The sequence below is a fragment of the Mustela lutreola genome, chromosome 9, assembly GCF_030435805.1.
Source record: "Mustela lutreola isolate mMusLut2 chromosome 9, mMusLut2.pri, whole genome shotgun sequence".
Taxonomy (NCBI): domain Eukaryota; kingdom Metazoa; phylum Chordata; class Mammalia; order Carnivora; family Mustelidae; genus Mustela; species Mustela lutreola.
Window position 1 is genome coordinate 60,328,014 of NC_081298.1, and position 23,113 is coordinate 60,351,126.

The window sequence follows — 23,113 nt, forward strand, 5'->3', positions numbered from 1 at the left end:
ATTGGGCATGGCTTTAGCACACTGTCAAAACCGAAACTGACATCTTATAACCACCACCACACTCAAGATACAAAACTAGTCCAACAACACAAAGATCTGCCCCAGGCCACCCCTTTATAATCACACCCACCTTCCTCCCTTCCCCATCCCTAAACCCTCCAACCATTGGATTATTCCCCATTTCTATATTGTAGAGAATATTATTCAAATTGAATCCTATAGTATGTGATCTTCAAAGACTGGCTTGTTATGGTTTGGCATATGAAGTCACTAGAACAATGCTAAGAACAATGGTGTGTAGGTTTTTATGTGGATATGTTTTCCTCTCTCTGAGATGAAGGTCCAGGAGTGAGGTTGTGGGGATGTATGTTAAGTGTATGTTCAATTTTTTAAAAAATTTTTTCCTTCCATTTTATTGAGATAGAGTTGTCCTTCAGCATTCTGTAAGTGTAAGGTATGTGGCGTAAGGATTACCACAATAACTTGAGTTAGCATTCTTCGTCTCATGTAGTTACAAAAAAAGTTTTTATCCTTGTGATGAGAACCTTTAGGATTTATTCTCTTAGCAACTCTCAAGTATACCGCACAGTAGTGTTAACTGTAGTCATTTTGTACATTACAGCCCTAGTAGTTATTTATCTTATAATTGGACATTTGTATCTTTTGGCCACCTCGTCCAATTCTCTCACCCCTCAAACCCTCACCCCTGATAATCACAAGTCTGACCTCTTTTCTTTTAAAGGTTTATTTATTTATCTTCAGAGAGAAAGAGAGAGGGAGCAAGCACAATGGGAGGAGCAGAGAGAGAAGGAGAGAGAATTTCAAGCAGACTCCACACTGACCACAGAGCTCAATGCAGGGCTCAATTCCATGACCCCAGGATCATCACCTGATGGAAAGTAAGGGTTGGATGCTTAACTGACTGTGGCACCTGGGTGCCCCCAATCTCTTTTCTGAGCATAAATAAACACACACACACACACATTCACTGAAAAGGATATAGTTATGGTAGATTAGCACATTAAAAAACCACATATATGTTATATATAGGTTAGATCATAGAGTATCAAACAGTATTTTGTCTTTCTTTGTCTGGCTTATTTCACTTAAATTGTTGAAGAGACTACAAAACTCTTTTCCAGAATGGCTGTAACATTTCACATTCCCATCAACAGCACATTCTTTACCTCTTGCCATAATTTGATACTTTTTTTAAAGATTTTATTTATTTATTTGACAGAGAGAGATTACAAGTAGGCAGAGAGGCAGGCAGAGAGAGAGGAAGGGAAGCAGGCTCCCCGCTGAGCAGAGAGTCTGATGCGGGACTTGATCCCAGGACCCTGAGATCATGACCTGAGCCGAAGGCAGCGGCTTAACCCGCTGAGCCACCCAGATGTCCCAATTTGATACTCTTAATATCTTTTATGTATCTGTTTTGATAAGTGTGTGGTAATATCTCATCAGAGTCTTCATTTGCATTTCCCTGATGGTTTGTGATGCTGAATATTTTTTCAGTGCATATCTATCATAAATATAACCTCTTCAGTGAAATGTCTCTTCATGTACTTGTTTTCTAGCAAGATTGTTTTATACTGTTGACTTCTGAGAGATTTTTATACATGCTAGATAAGAATCCTTTGTCAAACGTGTGGTTGCAAATATTCTTTTCCTGTCTGTAGCTTCTCTTTTTGGTTTTTCAACAAGGTCCTTTGCAAAGCAAACATTTCAAATTTTGACATAGTCCAATTTATAGATTTTTGTCTTTTATGAATTGCACTTTTGGTGTTGTGTCTAGGAACGCTTCACTGAGCTCTTCTATGTTTTTCTCTAAAAGTTTTATTTTTATTTTTTTTTTTTAAGATTTTTTATTTATTTATTTGTCAGAGAGAGAGAGCGAGCACAGGCAGACAGTGGAAGGCAGAGTCAGAGGGAGAAGCAGGCTTCCTGCGGAGCAAGGAGCCCGATGTGAGACTCGATCCCAGGACGCTGGGATCATGACCTGAGCTGAAGGCAGCTGCTTAACCAACTGAGCCACCCAGGCGTCCCTAAAAGTTTTATATATTTTGATGTTTTACATTGAAATCTATGATCCATATTGAGATAAATTTTGTGCAATGTGTGAGTGTTAAGCCAAGATTCTTTTTAAAAAATATTCAGTTGCCCTAAGACCATTTGTTGAAAAGACTATCCTTCATTGCACTACTTTTAAATCTTTGTCAGAAATTAGTGCTATATGGGATGCCTAAGTGGCTCAGTTGGTTAAGGTCTGATACTAGATTTTGGCTCAGGTCATGATCTTGGGGTTGTGAGATTGAGCCCCATGTTGGACTTCATACTCAGTGCAGTGTCTGCTTGAGACTTTCTCTCTCCCTCTTCCTCTGTCCCTACCTGCCATGTGCACGCACTCTCTCTCTAAAACAAACAAATAAATAAATAAATCTTTAAAAAAAAAATCAGTGCTGTACTGGTGTAGGTCTCTTTCCAGGCCTTCTACTCTACACCACTGATCTATGTGTCCATCCTTCTGTGAATACCACACAGGCTTAAATAAATAGTCACACCTACGTACTAGTCTTCAAATTGGGTAAACTAATTTCGCTCATTTTACTGTGTTTTTTTTCTCTCCAAAATTGTTTGTTATTGTAGTTCCTTTGCCTTTCTGTATAAATTTTAGAATAACTCTGTCTATACCCACAGAAAATCTTCCTGGGATTTTGACAGAAGTATTAAACATGCATATTGATTCAGGAAAAAAAAGTCATTGTTACTAATTTGAATCTTCTAATCCATGAACACAACAAGTCTATTTATTTAGATTTTCTTTCATTTCTTTCATGGGCTTTGCAGTTTTCAGCATATAAGGCTGGTATATGGTTGTTGTTGTTGTTTTTTTTAAAGATTGATGCCTAAGTATTTTATTTTTTTGAGTGACTATAAATAATCTTGTATTTTTTATTTTAATTTCCAAGTGTTCTTGAACAAGTTCTTCACTACTTCATAGAAATATAAATGACTTTTGGGTTGTTAATTTTATATCCTGTGATGTCACTTATTAGTTCCAGAAATGGTTTTGGAGAATTTGGGGGATATATCCCCCTATATTCTATATACATACATATATATGTATGTATCTCTGTGTATGTGTGTGTATATACATACATACACATACATACATAGCAAATGATGTCATCTGTAAATAAGGGCAATTGCATTTCTTCCTTTATGATCTGTATCCTTTATATTTCCCTTTCTTATTATATAGGCTAGAACTCTCACTACTTTGTTGAATAGGGGTGGTAAAAGTAGACATCCTTGCTCCCAACCTTAGGGCAAAGGCACTCAGTCTTTCATCATTAAGTGCGATGTTAGTTACAGAGTTTTGGTAGATGTCTTGTCAGGTTGAGGAAGTTCCCTTCTAAGGCTTGTTTTCCTGGAATTTTCATTGTGAGTGGGTATTAGACTTTGTCAGACATCTTTTCTGCATTAATTGATACCATTATGTGATTTTGCTTCTTTAGCCTATTAATATTACAGATTACATTGATTGGTTTTCATATATTTAACTAGCTTTGCATATCTGCAATAAATCCCACTTAGTCATGATGTAAAATTCTTTTTATATATAGTTGAATTCTATTTGCTAATACTTTATAAAGGAATTCTGTACCTGTATTCATAGTGTTTGGGTTTCCTTTTTTGTACTATAGTTTTCTGGTTTTGATATCAGGGTAACAATTAATTCATAAAAAAGAACTGGGAAGTGTTTCCTTCTCATCTATTTTCTGGAAGACATTGCCTCTTAGCCTTTCTTTCATTCTTTCTTTCTTTTATTTTCTCCATTATTCGGATTGGGGAATATCCGCTTCCTTATTTTCAAGTTCACTGATTTTCTCTTCTCTTTCCTCCATTTTGATGTTAAATGCATCCACTGAGATCTGTCTTTTATTTCTAGTGCTTTTAGGTTCTATAATTTCCATTTCATTTTTTATATCTTCTATTTCTTCATTGAGATTTTCTTCTTTTTCATTCATGTCAAATGTGTTCAGAATGGATCATCCATTTTTATGATGACTGGCTTAAAATCCTTGTCAGGTAATTCTAAGCTACATCTCCTCTTAATGTAGACACCTATTGTTTGATTTCCTTCACTCAAGTCGAGATTTTTTTTTTTATTATTCTTTGTATTATGAGTGATTTTTTGATTGAAGCTTAGACATTTTGTGCCTGACGTCATGAGACTCCGAGAAAAAAAAGGCAGATGAAATTCAGGGAACTCAGCACCATGCCATTCTTCAAGTTCTGAGATCCCTAGTGGATCTATCTCTTTCTCTCCATTTTTCAGTCTTCTTGTCTTCATTTTGTATGTAACGTCTGGCGAATTTTAGTTCTATTTAGCAGGAAAGGACAGTTATTTATTCTCTATCTTTCTAGAAGAAGAAACCCATATTTCTTTTAACTAAGCCATCTTTCTCCTCATTTTAGGAGTCATATCTGGCTCCTTCATTTCCCTCTATTTCTGATACTGGAACATTGGTTCCACCCCTCATTATTCCGTGAGTTAAAAGTATAGTCCTGGGGCGCCTGGGTAGCTCAGTGGGTTAAGCCGCTGCCTTCGGCTCAGGTCATGATCTCAGGGTCCTGGGATCGAGTCCCGCATCGGGCTCTCTGCTCGGCAGGGAGCCTGCTTCCCTCTCTCTCTCTGCCTGCCTCTCCATCTACTTGTGATTTCTCTCTGTCAAATAAATAAATAAAATCTTAAAAAAAAAAAAAAAGTATAGTCCTTTCCACATTCTGTGCCTTTGTCCTGTTCAGAAACTGTTCACTATCTCTTGCTTGAATTATTTAAATGGCTTCCTAATTGGTCTCTAAACTGACAGTCTCTCCCTTTCTTCCAGTCTCTACTATTCTGTAGATTGTGGCCAGGTTTATTTCCTTAGGCATAAATCACTGTGCTTTCTTTCTCTTCCTCCGTGACCTTAGACAGCTCATCAGTGGCTATTCAGGAAAACTCAATCCTTAGCTTGGGGTTCAAAGCCATCTATGTTATGGCTTCTCTTTCTGTTTATAGCCTTATCCTCCTCTACTCTCGCACACAGTCTCATGCTGCAACACAAGGACATCACGTTCAGATCCCAGGCACACGCTGTGCAGTTTGACACTGGGCCTTCAATCATATATTCCCCCTGCTTGGAATCCCCCAACCTACCCACTCGGGTCAGATAGCACTGCCTCAAGGAAACCTTTCCTGATCACCCAATCAGAACCAATACCTCACTCCATCAACGGCTATGGCCTTTTGCTCACAGCTCTCTTTAAACATATTTTCAATCCAGGGTGTCTGGGTAGCTTGGTTGGTTAAGCATTCAACTCTTGGTTTTGGCTCAGGTCCTGATCTAAGGGTCATAAGATTGAGCCCCACATCAGGGTCCACACTGGTCATGGAGCCTACTTGAGTCTCTCTCTCTTTCCCCCTGCCTTCTCTCTCTCTTTCTCAAAAACAAAACAAAACAGAACCCAAACAAAAACAAAGCAAACCACATTTTCAATCCATCTCATAGCTACAAGACAGAATTTATGGTTTATGCAGGGTCTCTTCTTTGGTACAAAACCAGGCCTTCTTGGCTTAGTGGTCCAGGAAAGAGAGCAAGCCCGTCAGTGGAGGGCAAGACTGGAGCTGCCTTCATCAGGAAGCAGGAGGTATGTCAGTGAAACATTTGCTTAGTTCTGGGAAAATGTGCTGATTTCAGGAGATTTTGTTCTATCCTAGGTTTCTCCTGGGTTCTATCCTGGGTTTCTGGACCAGGATAGGTCCAGAGAAGGAAACTTTAGAGATATGTCAGCCATGCTTTTCATGAAATCAGTTTTGGAGATATTCTAGAACAAAGCTCCTCTGCCCTTCCTTAAGTCTACCTATCACGTCTATAATCTGAACAGTTCATCCTTTGGGGCGCTGGTGCTTTCTCTGTACAAGGGGTGGTGGCAGCAAAGGGGGCAAGGGAAAGTAGAAACTGCTTAAGTCTTAGCTCTGCCCCTTACAGGCCATGTAAATTCTGGACGTATTATTTAGCTCTGTACCTCACATTCTTCATCTGCAAAATGGGGATAATTATAGAACCTACAGAGAATCACATAAAAATGCTTAGTATTGTATTTAGCACTCCAAAATGTTAGCGATGACCATTTTCAATATTTTCCACCCAAGTATCTTGAAGAGTAGAATATTCGTGAGGCCTAGGACCATACCCCAAAGTAGCCTCTACTTGTTTGAAATTTCTTTTGGGCATAAATAAATATTTCTGCAAGTTTTGCACTCCCCTCCACTCATAGAGTTTGTTTGTTGAGTTTGTTTTAATATCTGGCTATTTCTCCTATAAAAATATTTAAGAGAAATGTAGATTCTAGAAAGAAAGATAATTCTATGTTAGAGCCCTGGTGCAGGGCGGAGCCTCTCAGTGACACACTCCTAAAAGTCAAGGTGAACATTCCCAGCAGGCGGACACAGAACACTGAAGCCCATACCAACACCACAAAGTATTCCTCACTGATGAGTTCTCTGTGGGACTGACGCAGTCCCTATACCGTCCTTGACTGACCCTCCCTAAACTGAGATTCACAACCTCAATCCTCCTTTCCTCATCTGGGAGAGCTAGCCCCTTGTTGGATGTGTGGAATGTAAGCAATGTGGCATGGAGATAAAAATCTTGGCTTCTATTTCCTGGGCTATGATCATCAATAAAATAGGGCAGAAGAGAGCTATAATCTAATGCACTGTATTACTGTAATTAGAGCTTCATGCATAGAGCTCTCTCCCGCCCTCCCTCCAAAATAATGAAACAGTTTAAAATAAATAGTAGTGACTTTATTCTCCATCATGTGGTGTTCAGTGATTGGGTAATTATGGTAACAGCACACAGTTAGTGGATGTTGAGTTCAGAATGTGAGAAAAAAGATTTGGGGAAAAACACACACACACAAGGGAGAGAACCAGAGAACCATAGCACTGTGGAGCTAGGAGGCATCCTGGCAATTGTGTACCTTATACCCCCGCTCGCAAAAGAAGAAACAAGAGACTCAGAGAATGCAAATGTGAGGCACTTAGGCAGAGGTGGAGTTAGAACGAAAACCCAGGTTCCTCTCTCTTGTTCAATATTCGTTTCAAACCACATGTTGTCTCTGGGAAAGCACACAAGGCAGAATATTCTAGAAAGTTTGCCACGGGGCAAGTAGACTTTGCCCCCAACACCTGCTGAGGTAGAGGACAACAATTCTGTGACTTAAGCGGTTGTCTGTCCTTTCATTGTCTGCGGACTCTGAAAAGTCGCGGCCACCGAATGTCAACAGCAACTAGCCCTGAATGTTTGAAAACTTTTTTTTTGTTTGTTTGTTTTCTCCATTTTGTTCCTTTAATGTAGCAGAGAGGAAAAATTAGCAAGTGCACAAATTAAGATTTTGTTTAACTTGCTCTTGATGAGGCTAATTGTTTATTTTCAGTTAGATTTTATTTCTGTTATTACATTGGGAACATCAGATAAATTGTCGAATTTCTTATAAAAATGCTTACATTTCTCAGTCCTGCGCCACATGTAAGAAATTCAGAAAATGTCAATGCTTTTTGCATTTTTCGGGGGGGATTTCCCCCCAAAATAGCTAAGGGTCCTCTTGGAACAAAAAGGAAATCGACTCCAGCCTGCAGATGTGTAAGGGGTCCAGAATGACACAAACATGTGCCATTTTCCCCCCTGATGTGTTGAACAGAAACATAATCATAGCCAAATCCCCCACATGCCCCTCTCTCTCCTCTTCTCCTCCTTGCTATAGAAATGGAGAGATGGATGTAGCCAGAGGGAAGGGCATGAGCTCATCCCTGCTTCAAATTATCACTGACTCTGTCATTTGCTACTCAGCCCCTGAAAAGCAGCACCTAGGGTCTGGCAGAAGGGACTTCCTCCTTCCTACCCTGTCCAGGCACCACCCAGCAACACATGGGCCCTGCCATGGCTAAGCCCAACCTGAACGAGGTGGACATGGGAACTTCTACTCTGCCTATGATGAGAATATGTGCCACCCCAAAAGAGCAGAGCCAGCCACTGGTGGTTGCTGAGCAGGAAGCAGCAATGCAGTTGGGAGACCTTCTCTACAGAAGTAGAAGCTCATGCCCTTACAGAAGTAAGATTCATGCTGCTGCATCCACAGATACAGAAGCCACTAAGAAGCAAATTTCTCATCCAAGATAATGTTCTCTATGCTCTTTCTTGCTCTAACTCCAACTCTCTCTGAACCCTGAAATGGAGCTGGGGCTCATAGGTCTTGATGAATAGAGTCATTCAGATGTCAAGGTGAGATTAGGAAGATGTCAAGATGGCTGTTGAGATCAAGGATGTAAACATAGGAAGACCCCCTCTTTGTGGGCAGTTCTGCCTTCTCTTTAGGGCCTTCAGATGGTGCCACCAGCACATGGCCCAGTATGGGAGGCAGGTTCACCCAGATGACATACTATGGCCATATGCATTTCCACAGTCCCTTCCCCACACAAAGTGTTTTGTCAGTCAAAGTTCTGTCAACTGCCCAGTGGTAGGCAGCTGCGATTGTCTTCACTCACTTGTGAGGAAACTGAAGCCCAGGGAGGCTAGCACACAGTGAGTCAGTTCATAGAAAATTCTAGATTGTGTGCTAAATTTCTGAAGTCTGCTCTCTTCCAGACACTTGATGGTACCTTACCTAATTGGTTTTCTTGTCTGCAAAATGGGTTGAAGAATGGCACCTCCCTCATATGGTGTCATAAGGACTAAATGAAATGACTTTGCAGAAATGTTTAGCATGGTGCCTGACACACAGGAAGTCTTCGAGTTAAGGGTTAGGGGTCCCTGTAACATCCTTACTAGTATCTGCTATAACCTCCACCTTACAAATCAGGAGACTGAGGCACGGTCAGGAAAATGACTCACTCAATTAACCAGCATGGTAAGTGGCCTAGTGAGGCCTCAGAGGCAGATCTGTGTGACACCAAAAGCTTTCCAGTCAAGAACACAATGACTTCCGGAGCTCGTGTTGCCTGTTGGCAAGTTCTGTGCCCTTTCACAGACCTGTTCGTCCTGATTTGAGACCAACACAGAAAGTGTTGAGACTTGGTTTGACAAGCAAACACAAAGCCTTCTACCTCAGAAAATACATAATGATTTGTCATTGTGTACACAGACATTCAAGCATCATGTTCCATGAAGACTTTGATGACATCAACAAAGAGGCCCTCCCCAGAGCCCCCAGGGAGGCTAAGCACTTCTGAAGTAAAGTAGGGTGTCTGAGGCCAATAATTCACATGAGTGTCCAAAGACTGTTCTCAACAGAATTTCTATGATCTCAGAAATTCTCTGTCACTATTACATAATTCCTAACTCAGTTTCTTTCTTTCTTTTTTTTTTTTTTATAAAATGTCAAGTAAATTTAGCAAAAATTGGGGTAAAATCTTTTCTTCTAGCTACAGCTTCTCGCATGCTGTAGGTATTTCACAAATGTACAATGTATGAATAAATTGATGATGAAAGAATGAATCTATTTTGTTCTTGTGAATTGGCTCAAAAAGCCAGTTTTACAGAGGTTAGCTAAAAACTACCTCCCTGAGAAGTCACAAGTGTCCAGTAATGCTTTGCCAAAAAGCTCACAGTCTATATTTTAGATGCCTCTGATGCAAGGATGTCCCCCCACGAATGTGTCCAGAGACTCAGGTGTGTGTTAAAGCAGTCAGGTGCTCTCACTTGCTTTGTAAGCATCGAACCTGAGCTTGAGTAGAAGGCACCCATGCTCCCTCCAGGACCCACAGCTTGGGCAGGGAACACACCTTCCATTGGTGTTACAGCCACTCGGTGCCATTGGCTGGGGACTGGCCAGCTCTGATCCCATTTCCACCCACCAAGGATTCTTCAAAAGAATCAACATCCTAACAAGATCAACAGGCTGGCCCCTCTGCGACATGGCACATGCTTTGCCAGGAGCTCCATTACTGAGAAGTTCTCAAGTGGAAAGAACTGCTCTCGGTGGAACATCTGAATCAGAGTTTTGGCTCTGTGGTCTCAACAGGGAATATTTCTCCTCCCTCCTTAACTGTAAATGTGGCAGTGGGGATCCCACTAAACAGAACCCAGGTGCACAGAAGTTTGTGAGAGCACTTTGTAAACAATGAAGAGTTCAGCTGGCCCATCTCCAAAGACCATTACCACCAACACAGGGGCAGAAGAAAGGTCCTTGGGTGCAACCGGATGGCCTATGGCTTGGAAAGAAAAAATATATGCTCTGTCCTCAGCAGCTAGTAACTTCAGATGCTCTTATGCACCCCACTCTCGGATATATTAAGCTGGAGTTGCCCCAAAGTTCCTCATTTTTGTGCCTGTCACCTTCACACCTGTGTTGCCATAGACAGCCGAATCTTGCCTGTTATAATTTACCTACTATTTCTTTTCATATCAAATTGAAGTCAACTTTCTTGCTGTACATTTTCATCAATAAACCACAGGTTTGACATGCTGGTAACACGTACTTCTGTGCTGCATTCCATATATGGGGAGGCACTGTAGTTAGAAAAGATCACTCCACTGCTCAACCCAAGATGGGAGGAAAGGGAGCTGGCCGAAACCTCATATAAGTTGGCACAAGGAATGACTTGGATGTTCCCTAAGCTGAGCAAAAAAGCAGTCCTAACACACTGAAAAGCAACTTTGAACTCTAATTCATTATCTGTCCATATACAATAAGGATGATTTATGTTCCTATCACACTTTACAGTTTTAACAACACATTCGTGATCATTTTACATGGGGTCCTGACCCCAAATATGGCAGCAGGTGGGGTGGCTGATACCATCCGTTCACACGAGGGACTCAGGGGTGTTGGAGGGTTTGTATGAGATCATGTTAGAAATAAGGAACAGCACCAGTAATGCTCTGTCTTCAGCGCATTTCACTGCACCCTCCTCAGGGGGAATAGTATTTTCGCTAGGACTGCTTTGTTCTCTTAAGGCAGGACAACTCTCCCTGCCAGTTTTTTTTTTTTTTTTTTTTTAATCCATCTGCTCTTCTACCTGCACATTTATGTGTCTATCCATCTGTCTATCATTCTTCCCATTTATCCAGCCAGCCGGCTACCAACCTACCCACTTCCGCATCCATCCATCCACTCACCCATCCATCCAGTTTTGGGGGACCTTCTTTGAGCTTGTCACTCACTATACAGAGCACTGGAACTACCTGCCAGTTTTTATTCTTATAAAATGAAGAATGTTCACGGTGAACTGGGATGGCAATAAGAGTAATATCCACCTCAATTTCTTGTGATTTAAAATTCTACTGCAGATTTTCCCTGCTCATACAAAACATAGTAATACGCTCTACTTCTTCCCCTCAAATGAAAGAAAATACTTGAGAGTGGGACAACAAAAGAAGCAGGAAAAGATCGGGTTAGTAAGAGTCCTCTCTTCCATAAGTACATTGGAAATACAATACTTATGGTTACATCGTTGGATCACTTTAGATGAAAAGGGCACACTTCTAATTACTTCACACGAGTATGAAGTCCAAATAATTAGAATATATCCCTGATAGTGTCTTGGTACTTTCTAGAAGAACAAACTGAAGCAGCTAGGTGTTTTCTCCTCAGCCATTCAGAGTCAAGACTCACTTATCTTCATGGCTGCCCTCTGTTTTGGAATTTTAATTCCTTCATTTCAGAGCTGAGGACAGCAAACCAATGATCAATGATGCAGTGGCCTAACATATTGAGAGTCCGTAAAGGGATGTGTTTTAAAGCAGATAAAAGTAGAACTCCAAAAATGATGTAGAACAGAGTGAGACAAAACAGGAATCTATTATCAACCAGTATATAAAAGAAAGAAAAAATTCAAACATGCAAAAGAAAGAAAGAAAACATGGGAGATTTCCAAAGAAAAAATAAAACAAAACTTGAACACTCCTGTAAGAATTTTTTGAATTTATCCCAAATAGCTGTAACTTCAACCCACTTGTTTTCATCACGCTTTCCCATCACTGATGACTTCCTTATCAATGAATGAAGTAGGGCAATGGTTCTCAAACCTCAGTGTACATCAGAATCACCTGGAAGGCTGGTTAGAACACAGCTGGCTGGGACCCACTCTGAGTTTCAGATTCAGTAGGTCTGGGGCAGAACTCAAGAATGTGCCTTTCTAAATTCCTGGGTTATGCTGCTGCTATGGTTGGTCTGGGGACCCCACTTTGAGAAGCGAAATGGACCACCTCTAGTCCTCATCTTTTCAGCAGGGTGTGACCCTGGGGACCACTCCCCAGTAAATGCCACATTTCTGTTGCTTTCCCAGCCATCTTGCCTCTTCTTCATGTTAGAAACTTAGAGTTCCTCAGGATGCTATGCTAGGCTTCTCTGTCCTTTCACTGAAATCTTCCTGAGCAACCTTGTTCACTCTGAACTCTTTCGTTAACCACGGGCATCTGGCAGCCCCCAGGCTGCTGCTCCATCCTGACACCATGCGAGCTCCCCTCGGGCACAGCATATTGTCTTGTTCAGTGTCCAGAACATGCCTGGAATATAGACTGTGCCCCATAAACAGCTATTACAACTTCCTCGTAGATATTTCCACCTGAATGTCCCACCGGCTAGCCTGCAACTGACATTAAATATACTCTGAAAGAAATACATCAGAGAAGATATACTCGATTCCTTCCCCGTATTTCCAGTCGTACCACCATCTACCCATTCCGTACGATCTAAGAAATCGATGGGTCATCCTCGAAGTCTTGCCCATCAAACGCCAAGTTGTGCTGACTTCACTTCTAAATCTCTTTCGGGTTGTTCCATTCCCTCCACCCCATTCCCATTGCCGCTGCCTCATCAAAGTCACCCAGCCTCGCACCCAGTCCCTCCTCTGATCTCTGCACCAGGCAGTCAGCGGAGAGATGGGATCTCATTCCATGCTCCGTGACGAAAGCCAGCCCTGTCCTCCCGGATGTGTTTTTGTTCCTCAAACACTCCATGTGCTCTCATTTCTGAGCCGTGGCTCGTGAGCTTCCTTCCACCTAGAATACTCTTTCCTTTTCTTCCCCCACATGTCCTTCTACTCATTTTTTAGTTCCCACTGCAAACATTCGGATCCTCCAAAAAGCCTTCCCTTCCTCTCTCATAAAAACAGAACAAAATCCCCAAATTGGAATATAGCTTGCCTTGAGTTCCTATGACCTCTCTACCTACAGAGACTGCACTACCCCTGCTTGTTTAGCTACTAGCCTTGTTTGCTCTCTGGGGCGGGGGGCGGGGGGAGGCTCATGTCTGTGTCGTGCTGGGTCCAGGGCCTGGACCTGATCGTATTTGCTGAAGAAATAGGCCAACCAGATTTAACAGGGGGAGACATAAAAGAAATTATTTTTCTATGCTGAGAGCCATCAGAGAAGCAGTATGTCTGGAACGGGCACGGGGGAACACTCGAGGATGACGGGAATATTTTGTACTTTGTTCTGGGTGGAGGTAATATGAGGGTATACATACATAAAAATGCAAGCTATACACTGAAGAGTGATGCATTTTACATATATAAAGTGTACTTCAATAAAAGAAGTGAATTATTTTTAAATTGTGGTATAACTCATATGGAGATATAAAAATTCATTAGGTTAAAACAATTCATGTGGGATGTGACCCTGTAATTCAGTTACAACCCAAGGCACAGAAGTACTGAAAGATGCTAATTATTTCCCAAAGATCCAGAACAAAAACATGGTGAGGGGTTTTTTGTTTGTTTGGGGGGTTTTTTCAAGAAGAGGAGAGAATGGAGGGGGAAAGGGAGAAAGAGAATCCCAAGCAGGTTCCAAGCCCAGTGCAGAGCCCTAAGGGGGCTTTGTCCTATAAGCCCCATATCATGACCTGGGCTGAAATCAAGACCTGGTCGCTTAACCCACTGAGCCACCGAGGCACGCCTTCCTTAAGTCAGTTCAAAATATGTAATTGCTTTAGATTAACTACACCTTACTTAAATTTGGAGGCCTGAAATTTTTTTAGGGAAAGAGATGATTTCAAAGTCATTCTCCCCAGAATCATAGATACCCTTTAAAAAAAATACCAATTCGGGATGCCTGGGTGGCTCAGTTGGTTAAGCAGCTGCCTTCGGCTCAGGTCATGATCCCAGCGTCCTGGGATCGAGTCCCACATCGGGCTCCTTGCTCCACAGGGAGCCTGCTCCTCCCTCTGACTCTGCCTTCCACTCTGTCTGCCTGTGCTCACTTTCGCTCACTCTCTCTCTGACAAATAAATGAATAAAATCTTAAAAAAAAAAAAAAAAACCAATTCACAGGTGCACCTGGGTGGTATAGTCAGTTGAGCACGCAGATCTTGGTTTCCGCTCAGGTCGTGCTCAGCGTCATGATCTAAGGGTCATGAGATTGAGCCCCATATCAAGCCCCACATCAAGCCCTGGATTGGGCTCTGTGCTCAGCACAGAGTCTGCTTAGGACTCTCTCTCCCTCTGCCCTTCCCACCTCGCTCACTCTCTCTCTCAAATAAATTAAAAAAAAATTTTTTTTTAAAGCCCATTTCACAAATTAGAGAGACCATAGTCTAACAGGAAACACGGAAAAGTTCGAGATTCATTTTTTAGCTAATAGGCAAAATGCAGAGCGTTTAGGACCTTGTGTTCTGCAATTTACTTTTCATAAGATCTCTGTGCTTTGTCATGCCGGGCTTCCTAACAGCCCCCCTGACTCTGTTGTTTGTCCTGACTGCTCAGCAGTCTTTTGGACCAGGTAAATGCCAGTTTTGAAACACAGCAATTAAAGCATTCTTCAGGTAGGGTGAAAAGCACCCAGGGGAAACACGATGCATCCAAAAATAATGACATCTACAGCCACTAACCACTGAAAGGGCGCTTTCTACACTTTAGGCAAAAGTCATTGCCTTCAGCCCTTTCGGGTGATTTTTCTACAAACATACATGTTTGCTTCTGTTCTTGGTATTATTTTAGTCAAAGTTTCATTTTCCTTATGCCTCTCTTTGCTAATGGTATGCTTACATTCAAAATTTAAAGGAGAGAAGGATTTAAAACTCCTGATTATTTAATTTAGTGGAAATATGACTTTAGCATCACAATTCTCATTATTCCCAAGTGAGAGGGAAAACAATTTTAATATACAAAACCCTTTCCAACACCAGAGTTGAAAAACTGAAAGCTTGCCAGTCATCCCAGTCTGACTGTGAGGAAGGGGGCACCACCTTGGCCCCTTTCCTCGTGGGAAAGCCGAGGTAGCTAACTGGCAAAGGAAAGGGGACCCAATGTCCCGGGGGCAGGCAGGGGTACTTATTCCTAATTTGGAGCAGTCTGTCGCGGTTTCAAAGTATCACCCAGGAAAAGGAAATAATCCGATAAAGTTGACGTTACCCGGGGAAATGAGAGGGGAGGGGAGGTCGGGGGCCGCTGGGATGGGCGACGGGCAGAGATGGTGATGGTGATGATGGTGATGGTGACGGTGGAGGCGATGGTGGCGGTGATGATGATGGTAATGATGGTGACGCTCGCCGGCTCCTCTCCAGTTTCTCCATCACTGCCTGTCCTCTCTGCCTCCTCCGTCCCCGCGTGGCCTCTGCCCGGAGAAACACAGCCGCCAGGATTTGCACCCAAGCCGCACGTCCTCGGGCGCAAGGCTGCGGCGCCCGCCACCCCGGCACCCCGCCGCGCCCCCCGCGGCCGCAGCTCCTCGCAGGGCGCGCACCGGCCCGGCTCCCCGCCCGCGCGCCCGGCCCGCCCGGCTGGCCCCGCGCCCCCGGGCCAGCTCCCCGCCGAGACCCCGCTGCCCCGGCCGCGGTCACTTACGCCAGCGCTGGGCCCGGCCGAGACAAAGGCTGCGCGGCCGCTGCGCCGCCGGCTGCTCCTCCGGCCGCCGCCGCCGGGGACCCGGAGGAGGCGAGGGGGAGGGGACAGAAGGGAGGGGACGGCGGGGAGGGGCTACCCGGCTGCAGCGGCCCAGACCCCGCTCCTGCTCCCCCCGGCCCGCCGCCCTCCGGGGCGCCGTCCTCCCCCAGTCCTCGGTCCCGAAAACCAACCCCCAAGGGACCGGGGTACCGCCCCTCGAGGGGGCGGGGTGGGAGGAAGAGGAAGGGAGACGCGCGCGCGCGCGCGCGCCTGTGTGTGTGTGTGTGTGTGTGTGTGTGTGTGTGTGTGTGTGTGTTCCCTCCTCCCAATCAGGATCCTCTCCATCCACCCCCGCAGCCCCGAGCCATCTCAGGAAAATGCCAGCCTCTGCCGCACCTTACAACCCTGGAGATGCTCCCACCGACCTCCTTGCCGTCCACTCACCTCTCCTCCTGATGTCCAACCATTTTATGAAGAGCAAAACTGAGACCTGGAAGGTGAAGTGCCCAAGGACGCAAGGTGGGAGGAGAATGCCAGGACCGTGAACTCTTTCCGGGTGGGACCCACATCTCACCTGTTTTCCACCTCCCCGCCCCCCCCCTGCCCCGCCTCCGCAGCTTGCTTAGCTCCAGTCGCTGGCCCCCAGCAGGACCCGGCAGGTTGGAAGGTGGGCACCGGGGAAGGCGACCCCCTCATGCACCTTCGGGGAATGGGGCGGCTTCCCTTTTCTGGAGAAGTACCACTTTCCCTCGGCTCAGTCATTTGCATCTTGTTAAGAATAGTGGCTTTGATTTGTTTTTATTTTTAAAACTTTTCACTATGGAATTAAGAAAAAAAAAATCAAAAGTAGACTAGTATAAGGAAGCCCTGAGTGCTTAGCTCCAGCTTCAAAGGTTGTAATCCTTGCTATTCTTCCATTTATTCCCCCACTCTTCTCCATCCTCGGGGCTAAGGACTTTAAAAGAACACAGTCACAATTTCCCTTACCCCAACTTACCAAATTAAGAATAATTCCTTGACACCAGCTGACTGTGATTTGTTAACAGCTGATGGTTATTTGTTGAGAACTTATTACCAAGCTTGTGTTCAGCGACTCTACTGATGCTGCTCAGCTTCTGTGTGGGCCCTAGGGTCTCCAGAGCCAGTGATAGACAAGGGTTGTCTACATTGTTTCTGGCCTCTGGTGACTGATGGAGCAGGAGTTCCATAGCTCTGACCTAGCAAGGGTGGGTGCTTCTTACTGAGTCCCAGGCCCTGGAAAATATTGATTGCAGGCCATCCTTCCAGAAAAAGGCACACACAAAATTCTGATTTAAAGTCAGGGGACTTGGGGGCACCTGGGTGGCTCAGTGGGTTAAAGCCTCTGCCTTCAGCTCAGGTCATGATCCCAGGGTCCTGGGATCGAGCCCCGCATTGGGCTCTCTGCTCCATGGAGAACCTGCTTCCTTCTCTGTCTGCCTCTCTGCCTACTTGTGATCTCTCTCTGTCAAATAAATAAATAAAATCTTTTTTTAAAAAAATAGTCAGGGGACTTGGATGTGAGGACGATCTTGCTGTAACATCTGTCACCCCACTGAGCACCAGGATTGATTCGGCTGATCTGGCTGGCTATGCAGGTGTCCCCTTCCTCTCTCACCACTCCAGGTGCGTCCCTCCCGAAACTGCGTGCTCTGTCGACGAGGACGACCTTCCCTAATAGAGGAGAGGACCATTTTTTGATCCAGGGTATACGAGTAGCTGCCCTCCCCTGCTAGAACCTCCAAACAAGCTCTCAGGGTCCATTTGTAGGAGAACAGAGGGTAGTCAAGTTTTCAAGACTTCAGACACATCCAAATGAGGCGCTGCACATGGCAGTCTGCCTTTCTAAAAAAAAAAAAATAAAAAATAAAACAAACAAATAAACAAAAACAGAAGACTCAGTTCACTTCTCACAGGCTGCCTGAATCTAACTACAGGTTACAAACGACAGAAGTGGTCTGATAAGTCCTTTGCAGTCCCTTGGAGACCCCGAGATGGGATCCTGAGTCTTCAGCTGGGTTCGCCTCTTGTTTGCTGAGAGCTCTGGGACCCAGGGACAGAAGGGGAACGCTAGGGTATGGGGCCTTCCTCCCCTGGGAGGAGGCTCTGTGTTAAGTCCTATGCCAGTGTGGTATGAATCCAGTAACTCTTGCTACCCTTGTGATCTTGGGCAAGTTACTTGACATCTCCGTGCCTCTTTTCTCACCAGGGACAAAATAGGGTTGCCATTCAAACCAGCCTCGCCGGGCTGCCAGGGGGCCTTTAAGGCACAGTCAGTGTCTGGTTCCTAAAGGTAGAGAAGGTGCTCAGAGCATTCACACTGGTTGTGCCCGAAAAGTGGGAGGACCAGTGGTGAAACCTAGGAGGACCTCGGCTGCTCCAAACAATTCCCAGCATCGGCGGAAGAAAACAGAAGGGCCCGTGCCTGCTTTCTGCAGCAGTAGAAGCAGGGTGTACCTGTGACAAAGCGGCTCTTCGCCCCCTGCCTGGGGAGGCAGTGCAGGTACCCACTGGTGGGCCTCGGTGGAATTCCTAACTACTGTGGGTTTCCTGACTAACATGGCTCAGGAAATGGTCTCTGAGATGCTCCAGGGATGCGCTCATTCTCTCTCCACCCACCCCAACCCAGACCAGTCTCAGTCGGTGGAACTTGGCATTCATTCCCTCTCCTACCTTCTCAAGCCTTTCCTCCCTCCTCTGTGACTTCGCCCTGATAATTTCAGGCAGAAGGAAATCTCCCCAGTCGGAGTTCCTGGGCCTGCCCTGCATTAGTGATCTGTCCCGTCAGTTGCTGTGTGTGTCCCATGTGCCCGTCTAGGGTAGAAATGTGTTGAGAGGAGAGATTGTCAACAGCTGTCTCAGCACCGCCTGTAACAACCTGTTGATTGCCCAACCCAACATTCATGCAAAGAGCACATCTTCTTTTCTTCTTAAAGGATTTTATTTATTTATCAGAGAGAGAGAGAGCAAGGACACACAAATAGGCAGAGAGACAGGCAGAGGCGGAGAGAGAAGCAGGCTCCCTGCCGAGCAAGGAGCCAGACACGGGATGTGATCTCAGGACCCTGGGATCATGACCTGAGCCCAAGGCAGTGGCTTAACTGACTAGTCACCCAGGCGTCCCCAAAGAGTGCTTCTTGTAATGTAATTAGATTATTATTCTCCCAAGAGTTCAACCTGGGCCAGGATTTCCATGTCCCGTGGGGAGCCCTGAAACTGGCACATCACTTGATCCTGCTTACCTGCCTGCCCTTCCCCAGGGTAAGGCTGGGCCTGAGGAGGAAGGGATAGGCCTCGGGGCTGGGGCTTCCCATTCACCCTGATTGTGACACTCTGTTTCTGAATCTTCATCTCCCAATTGCTCTGTAATCTCATCCCCGAGCTGGCAAGGGGACCACCTCCCCTAGTGCGGGTCTGGATTTCTACGGAGAACTGGCCTTTCTCTTCTCTCTGTACCTTCCCCCTTTCCCTCTCTCCTCTCTCCCACTTCCCTTCCCTCACTTATGTATCTCCTCCTTTCCTAGCTCATAATATGGATCGTATTGATTTTTCAAGCCATCTTTGGCCACCATCAATCAGGGAAGAGGTAGGTGAGTAGAATCAACTAAAGCTTTTGTAGAATGAGATGGACAGAAGAAACATAGTGTCTAGCTGTGCTTGGGAGAGAATGGCCGAACTGTAGGTCCTCTTACAGGGTGTAGAATATTTTAGGGATACTCCGACCTTATAGTTCTTCTTGGGCATAAATTGACCAAGGAGACCTCAACCTTAACCTCAGGATTAAGATGAGACCCAACAAAGAATATTGTTAGCCTCCATTTGTTATCTGTGGACAATCTGACGCTCTCTGCCAACTCTAAGAGAAAGCTCTCTAAACTATTAAGATGACAAAGAACTATAGTCCTGATAAAGAAATAGAGTTGGTGTAGCTAAATGGAACGCCATACAAATGTGAAGGACGGCTTGGGGTGATGAATGGATTCACGACTATAAAGATGAACTTACAGAAGATTAATAGCAGGGGAGATGTCTAATATCAGGGCTTCCAGCTGTTGATGAAGGCTGAACTTATTGACAGTGAAGATAAGCTCAGATAAAATGGAGAGAAAAATACTTCAAAATAAGCCTAATGCTAGCAGCTAAATGAAGGCAGTAAATGCATCTGCGGTTACAACCCATTTGTTATGATAGAGACTACAGATCATTATAATGAACAGCAGATTAGTAACTACAAAGTGCCCTGTGCTTCACAAGGAAATTTGAGCCCCTCGCTCCCCCACATCAAAGGAAGTCCACCTGTCCCGACAAGAAAGCTTTCACACACGAGCTGGAAACTAAGAAAATTGAGAACATCACACAGGCTGGGCTATGTCCCCTCCCACCGAGTCTGGATGGGTTTGCTTCTGCTTCGTCTTCCACCCATAGAGAAAGGTGGAAGAGTCCATGTTTATGAATTTCACTTCATAAAAGGCACACAGCTTCCATCTGGCTTGGTGGCAATGTTTGCCCTCCAGTGCACCCTCTTGGGATATGCCTACTCAGAGCTTCCAGATGATTCCAGCATCCAGCCTTCAAGTCACCTCCAGCTGTTTGTCTTTCTAGATGAGACCTCAGACATCATGGAGAAGAGACTGGTCATCCCCTCTGTGCCCCATCCATGTTCATGCCCAAAGAATCTGTGACCATAAAGAAAAATGGTTGTTTAATGCCACTTGGTTTAGGTATTTGTCATGTAGAAATAGATAACAGTGATATTAAATAAACAAAAATATGCCAGATGTGGTAGGTCAGATTTTGCCTTCAAAAGTCTTACAGTCTTCACGGAGATCAGCGGGATATAAGCTGAGCAAGAAGGTTGGGATCTCACTGAATTCCAGGCTGTCCTCTGCCCTTCTCAGCTACACGGGCAAGTGACCATCTCTGTGCCCAGTGTTCCCCACCTGTCAAATAAGGATTTTGTAAAGAGTGAACACACATGAAGCATTTAGAACATGGTGAATGGCCCAGAAACGCCAGCCACTGTTAAGGTCATCATGTAGCAGGACATATTTACTCTGTGACACAAAGCAGAGAAAGTGTCCCTGTGCCTGGTCAGATGATCAAGCGGTTTCTTTTTCAAGAAGAGTAGATTTGTGTAATGGATTTGATGAATAGGCTCCATGATTTTTTAAAAAGATTTTATTTATTTGGAGAGAGAGGGAGAGAGAGAGCACAAGCAGCAGGAGGGGCAGAGGAGAGGAAGAAGCAGACTCCCCACTGAGCAGGGAGCCCGATGTAGGGCTCCATCCCAAGACCCTGGGATCATGACCTGAACTAAAGGCAGATGCTAAACCAACTGATAGATACTCCCCTCAGACTCCAGGCTCCCCTCAGACAAGGATTTTTGAATCGACCTTAGAACAGGGATACTAATGCTATTTTTTCCGCTCAGGTTTTATGTGTGCTAAGCACTTAGTGGGTTCTCAGATGATTTCTAATTTGATGACAATGCAATGTAAGTGTCAGGGAGAAGAGACTGGGTTAGCATGCCTTTCTTAGATGTTCCCAGGAAACATGCACGCAGTTCTAAAACCACACCCTGGTCACACGCCTATCCTTTTTGAAATCTCTTCTTGTTTTATAACCACAGGACATTTCAAGCCAGATTCCAGAAAATGCCTTGCAATTAAAATTTTACACTGCCTGTTGCCACACACCAGCTTTGTTATTGCTTTTTGTCACTGCCCATTAGAAATAATGATCCTGGCATGGGGTTTGTTACTGGAGTCATTAACACACCACACCGTTCTGCTACATGAAACAAACCATGCTTCTGCTAAGGTACCCTGGTAGATCGTTATGGTTTTTTTTTTTTTTTTCCACCCATCTTTCTTTTGTTTTTCCTTCTCCAGAACCTAATGATAGACAATAAAATGAGCAAATGGAGATTTCACGGAAAAGTACATTCAAGCTACAGATGCTGCACGGGGCTAGCTACAGTTGGCTTAGAGTCCAAAACATGTTTCTCCACTCTTGGGGCTGCTCTAGCAACAAAATGGGATCGTATTTGCACAGGGGTGTCCCACCTCAGTTTCCTTTTATCTGCAGATAAAAGGAATTGCCTTCTCTTCCTGGAGAGCCTGTGATGGAGTAGAAAGAAGGTGGGGCTTGGCATCACACAGACTAGGGCGTGGATGAGTGTCAGAGCTCGTGGACTCGAGCTCTGACACTCATTCACTGAGCAACTGGAAGCAGGTTGCTTTAGATCTTTGAGCCTCAGTTCCTTCACCTGTACAATGGGAATAATAATGGGGCTAATAATACATCTCTTAGGGTCATGAGAAAAGTCCATGCAATACAAGTGGTCAAAGCCATTCCTTGTTCATGTGAGTGATGCTTTTCTTATACCATGGCTTTCTGCCTTCCTGACCAAAACTGAAAGGGCCAAGGAATGACAGTCATATCCAAGGCCATGCACTACAACCTGGCCAGTGGCCCTGCTACAGTCTAACTAAAAACTCAGTGGCAAGCAATGAACAGCCTCAATCAATGTATTTTAAAAACAGCTTTGTTCAAAGAAATGATTACCTAAGAAGCCCAGAGAGTAGGTGTGGTGGGCAGAATAGCAGCCCCCAAAGATATCCATGCCCTAATCCCTGGGACTTGTGAATTTGTTCTATTTCCAGCAAGAGGGACTTGGCAGATAAGGTTAAGTTAAGGGTCTTGGGATAATGTGGTCACCGTGGGTTATTGGAGTGGGCCCTGTGTCATCACAAGGGTCCTTATAAAAGTGGATTGGGGGCCTCAGAGTCAGAGAAGGGGATGTGAGGACAGAAGTAGGGGTTGGGGTGATGTAGAGCCAGGGGCCAATTGTTGCCTCTGGGAGAGGCTCCAAGCCTCTAGGAACTGGGAAGGCAAGGAACTGATGGTCTCCTAGAGCCTCCAGAAGGAATGCAGCCCTGCCCATGCCTTGGTTTTCACCTATGATAAGCACTTTTTAGACTTTCAAGGGTCAGATCTATGAGGTAATTTATTTATGTTGTTTGAAGCCACTGAAATGGTGGTAACTTGTTACAGCAAAAACTCATCTGTAAAGGGAAGAAGGGGATTGTCATGGGGAAGAAATGTGCAAGATCCGGCGGGCTTCTGGAGGGCTGGCCTCCTTCTGGTTCTCGACTCAGGTGGGGGTAACCCAGACAAATGGGTTCAATTTATAACTACATGTTCAATGTCAGATTAATG

General features: G+C 44.6%; 1 protein-coding gene across 1 annotated transcript; it reads right to left on the reverse strand.

Moving 5' to 3' along the window:
- Positions 1-729: 729 nt before the first annotated feature.
- On the reverse strand, positions 730-19,206 carry LOC131808366 (basic proline-rich protein-like). The gene is made up of 6 exons (XM_059134352.1): positions 19,135-19,206; positions 18,099-18,179; positions 17,511-17,566; positions 15,836-16,089; positions 15,404-15,605; positions 730-889 (listed from the first exon to the last, which is right to left on the reverse strand). The coding sequence occupies exons 1-6, from the start codon at positions 19,204-19,206 to the stop codon at positions 886-888; spliced, it is 669 nt and encodes a 222-aa protein (XP_058990335.1). The 3' UTR covers positions 730-885.
- Positions 19,207-23,113: the final 3,907 nt, after the last annotated feature.